At 33.5% G+C, this 5,251-nt stretch overlaps 1 protein-coding gene across 4 annotated transcripts; it reads left to right on the top strand.

Annotated features, from left to right (window-relative positions):
• On the top strand, positions 255-3,376 carry LOC107638932 (probable ribose-5-phosphate isomerase 4, chloroplastic). 4 transcript variants are annotated; one of them, XM_016342327.2, is made up of 9 exons: positions 255-614; positions 1,033-1,126; positions 1,335-1,404; positions 1,607-1,711; positions 1,816-1,911; positions 1,993-2,049; positions 2,323-2,440; positions 2,530-2,596; positions 3,034-3,376. In XM_016342327.2, exons 2-9 carry the CDS (start codon positions 1,059-1,061, stop codon positions 3,104-3,106), a joined length of 654 nt encoding a protein of 217 aa, XP_016197813.1. In that variant the 5' UTR covers positions 255-614; positions 1,033-1,058; the 3' UTR covers positions 3,107-3,376. The 4 variants fall into 4 exon arrangements, with proteins under 4 accessions (XP_016197813.1, XP_020976411.1, XP_020976410.1 ...); XM_021120752.1 differs by having other exon boundaries at positions 255-692; positions 999-1,126; XM_016342326.2 differs by having other exon boundaries at positions 258-614; positions 999-1,126.

Genomic DNA, 5,251 nt, shown 5'->3' with positions numbered 1-5,251 from the left:
ATTTTACATTATAAGTACATCAAAATTAAACTCTTCTTTATAAATCATAAGTGATTATATTTTTTCTGTAATAAATATTTGTTTTATCATATAAAATATATTTAGTACTGAAGTAAATGTAAAGTATATTAAGTGTTCCCCAAAAAATTCTCATCTAGAATGTCTCTGTGTCTTAATAAAATTTTAGAAACACATATAAACTTACTTATTAAAACTTTCTTTGAACTTTGAAGCCTTGAATCTAATTAAAAAGTACATTTTTTTTTTAATTTTTGGTAGTGCTTTATTTGTGAGAAAAACTAAATTGTATAAGGAGAAAACATATAAATTTCATTGGTGAAATTGCGTTGCAGAATCCCTTATCCACTCTGCAATAACCACAAAGTGTGTGATGAATGAATCGATGAACAGCAAAAGGGTGTGAGAAATTGAACATGAATCAAATGGCTTCTTTAACTTGTTCATCATCTTCATCCTTCTCAACAAAGCTTCCTCTTCATTCCTCAACACCTCTAACAAGAAGAAGAAGAAGAAGCACCCACGAGTTTCTAAGAATGGTGACTCGTTCCTGTCTCGATGACAGTTCCGCACTTCTCCGAGCAGCTCAATACACTGTATGCCTATGAAACTTGAATTCCCAGTTCTGCAGCTTTCAAAGTTTGCAACTTTGGAATTTACTCTGTGTGATCAATGTATGGTTTTTCATGCATGCCAATTCAGAATTCACTAGCTTTGTTATCATAATCCCTAGTTTCATGTTTTACTTAGCAATGTTTGTCAAAAATCCTTTCTCTTTTTGTTGGGTTGCTTTCTGTGAATTAGTTGATATAGTACTGCATTCTTTGTTGTTGATGCCTAGTGTTGTAATGTATGCAGCTTTTTGTTGTCCAGATTTTAGGGTTACTAGGCTTATGTTGGGATTAAAACTCCTTTTTTATGCATAATGATTTTCCATATTGTTGGGAGATGAATGATTTTGTAGATATGCTGTTTGATAGGTAGACACATATGTGAAAAGTGGAATGGTTGTAGGATTGGGGTCTGGTCATGCTTCTGGTATGGCAATTCAGCATTTGGGTCACCAGCTTCGTATCGGTAATTTGAAGGACATAGTAGGGATTCCCATGTGAGTTCTTCCTCTTTGGCACTTTACATTTCTTCTTCCCTTCCTTTTTTATATTATCAGTCATTACTATGCTGTTTCAATGATGTTAGTTATTTGAATTAGCCATATTTTGAATTTTGGTCACTTTCCGCCATGGAAATATCTTTATACAATGGGAATTTCGATCGAACCAATGAATCGTTGAACCTTAATGCATCGGTTGTTCCAGGTCTGTTGCAAGTGCAAGCGAGGCAGCAAAGTCTGGGATACCATTGGATACCTACCAAGACAGTACTCAAGTGTGCATAAAAATAATTATCTTCTACATTTTCCTTTAATGTTGAGTGTTTCTTGTTTTAGAGGATCTTGGTTGCCTGAAACTTGAATTTAAGTAAAAGGTGGAAATGTGTAAAGTAAAGTGGATTTTTTTTCTTCTTTTCATTCTATTCCTCTAATACTTGAAATCTTAGTTCATAATCATTAGCAATTGCTCCATTGTAGATTGATTTTGCCTTTGATGATGCTGATGCTATAGAAGAAGGGACACTTGTTGCTATCATTGGGCGCCGTAAACTGCAAAGTGAGGAATCCATAGTGCAGGAGAAGGTGAGACGCAATATATATATATATATATGTATATGTATATCGCTTTGTTCTACATTTTATTTGTGAATGTCAATTTTCAATAATTGACTCCCCCATTTGTGCAGTCCATACTGTATGCCGCCAATAAACTTGTGTTCATTATTGAAGAAAACCAGTACAAAGGTGGACTGGAAGGTTCTATTCCAGTTTTAATTCATTCTGTAAGCAGCTATACAAATTATTTGCTTCGATATTTTTTTCCTGTATATATTTGCCTTTTCTATTCAAGTTTTTCCTTGTAGCCTACCTGGCTGGCAACCGCCGAAGAGATTGATGATATATTTCTGGGCGATGCCGAGGTTAGCAAACAATTCACTTTATATAAATTTATAAACTATGATTAATGATTTCAGGTGTGAATGGATGCTTTTACCTTAAAAAGTGATGTTGTCATGAAGAGCTCTTTGGAGCAGAATTCGTCTCCCTTTGTTTCTACTTTTTAGTTGATCAACACAGTTTTTTATGCTCCTCTTTTAATTTCTCATTATCTTAGCATCTTAGAAAGTTATCGTTCATAATGAAAACTGTATATTCTGATGTTCTATTTATTCTTTGTTTTTTGCAAATTGAAGGTTTGGAGAAGACCGGCGATAGGACAAGCAGGTCCATTAGGAGGTGACTTCCCCCTAGTCACCAAAGAAGGATGTAATGTTCTTGATCTTATATTTACTTCTCCAATTGCAAGCCTTGGTAAGTTTTACAGTTATCCTACCTCTTTCAAAATCTAGCCTTGTTATTCGTACGAGTCTATTCAGCTGACTTAGTGATCATACCTGCAGCTGAAGTAGCAAAACGCCTTGATACTGTGGATGGTGTTGTCGACCATGGGGTCGTATCTAAAATCCCGTTAGTTTTCTAATCTTAACTTTTATAATCTTTGAAGTTTTGGACAATTGGTTGACAGTGAAACTGATTGAACTAGATAAGATGACGAATATATTGGAAGAATCCGATAGAGCCAAGTGTCTGTTGAGCTCAAAATACTTAGTTGAATGATGTTTTGTTGTTTAACCTTATCTTGTTTCTAGATTCAGGCAATGTTTTTTCCCCACAATGTTGAATCCAAATACTCTATAGTCTATGTCACACTATGTTCATCAAAATTGGTTAAGAATGCAAGCATGTTCAACATCTTTGTTTGCATTACTGTATGATGTGATTGAGAATGTTATTACATTGATTTTATTAGTATTCTTCATAGAAGAAAAGTAATTAAAATAAGCAAGGAAATTGGCATGTTTGGAAACACAAATTGAGTTTCTTGTGTTCATTTTGTGATGCAGATGTACAGTGGTAATTGCTTCTCCAAATGGGATGAAAATTTTGGACAAATTGACCGCAGATATAGTGGGATAGGCTACACTTGTTATAGTTATTTAATACTTATATATACCTCTGCCTTGAGGTTTTGAATGTAAATGTGGTTATAGTTGTTCTTGAAGCCTCTTTTCTTCCCTTTATTTATTCATTTATTTCCGTCCTCCCTCCCAAATATTTGTTATATAAGAGGTATGTTTTTGTAAAGATTATGACATGATTGTGAACTGTAGGATACTAGCATTATTATTGTTTTCTGATACTATGTAGAACTATTGTATTAGAAGATGAATTTTACTTTCTTTGAATTGTTTTTTTTAAAAGAAAAATGTTTATAAAACTCAAATTTTATAACCAATTTATACTCGCTCAACTTTAGGCACAACTTAACTATTAAATCCGAATTCTCGTTAGCCACTTGATTTAGCTCGAGTTGGATCCACCAAAATTAACTAAGTACAGTTGAGATACTAATGGCTTGAATATCAAAAACAAAAAAAAAGAAAGATAAAATTTTTTTTATTGAATACGCCACATAGTAACCACAAGGAACCATCAAAATGTTAGAGGATTAGTAAAATTTATTGTTTTTTTGTAACAATTAGTCATTAATATTTAAAAGTATAGAATAAAAGTATATTGTTAGATTACTAAAATGAAAAAATTGGATTGATGATTAGAAGTGATGGTCAAAAACAATAAATTTTGCTGGCTTTTGAATATTTCTCACCATGAAATAGACAAATTTAGTTCTTTTTTTAATTTTTTTTGGCACAGTAAATGTTAGGCAGGTAATTCTAAACTCTTCTAAAGAATTTTTTTAAAATTTGAACTCCCATTTTGTTCAAAGATAATTGCGCTATACATGTAAAGAAAAAAAGAATCGGATTTTTTTAACCGTATCTCTTGATCTGACAAGTTAATAATTAATTCGTTGAAAATTAAAACTTTATTTAAAAATTTGTTGTTGGCCAATAAATTATTGTAGGTACAAGTTGAGATTTGAACTCTAAACAAATGAAAATAATGCAGCGGAGGCCTAAGACCAAATGGTAATGATATTGCCTTTTTTTTTTGTAATTGAAATAAACTAAACAAAGAAAAACAAAACAAATGATATGCTTAAATAGAGAGACAATCCTTTTTAAGACTACTCTTAAACTCCTCCCAAGGTGAAGGAAGCTCTACATGAGAAAGTTGTAACTTCATCGCCATCTTTGTCATAGTATCTGCCACCGTGTTTGCATCTCTCATAATCAAACGAAAGTCAACACGCCAATTCCAATGCATGATATCTCTTATTTTGAGCACCAATGGATCAATAAACCCAAAACCATATTGGTGATTAGTAACAAGATTAAATGCTTTCACACAATCCGTCTCACAAATAACATCTTGTTGACCCACATCTCAAACTAAGAGATATTCTCTCTAAATAGCAAACAATTCCCCTTGAAGAATATTGTTACTCTCAATTATTCCCAAACATCCCCTTTGCCAACTCCCATTACAATCTCTAATAACACAAGCAAAACCAACACTATCACTTGAACCAAGATAACTAGCATCACAATTAATCTTGAAAGTACCAATGGATGGAGGATTCCAAAAACTATTTAGAGTAGAGGGAAGGGACATACGTTGTAATTCAAAAATATTCCTAAGCTCCTTTTTTGAAGTTAATGCTAGACAAATCACTTTTTCCGGAAGCCAAGTTTCATGAGGATTAAAGATGTCATTATTTCTTATTTGCCATATCCACCAAAGTCCCGAAAAGGACTTGAACGGATGCTCTCTACTATGATACAAGAACCAGTTCTTCAAATCCAAAGGATGACAAGAAATATCCAATCTATGCCATACAAGCTGAGTTTCTGGGCAATCCCGAATACAATGTAAAACTGATTTCTTGTTAGAAAGACATCTTGGGCACCTATCCGATGATAACATCCCTTTTCTAAAGCGAAAACTTGTAGTAGGAAGAGCCTCCTTAAGACACAACCAAGCCAAAAACTTGTGATTTTTCAGAACAAGCTGACGCCATAGCCAAAGCCAATTCTCCCGCTCCTCCCAACCAAAAAGCTTCTTACACAACCACAAGTAACCATTGCGTGAGTCATACACATTGGTAGCAGACCCAAACCAATACCAACCCACTTCCAGACCTGCTTGCACATCTGGATT

The sequence above is a fragment of the Arachis ipaensis genome, chromosome B04, assembly GCF_000816755.2.
Source record: "Arachis ipaensis cultivar K30076 chromosome B04, Araip1.1, whole genome shotgun sequence".
NCBI classification, from domain to species: Eukaryota; Viridiplantae; Streptophyta; class Magnoliopsida; order Fabales; family Fabaceae; genus Arachis; species Arachis ipaensis.
This window is presented reverse-complemented; position numbering and strand designations above follow the sequence as displayed.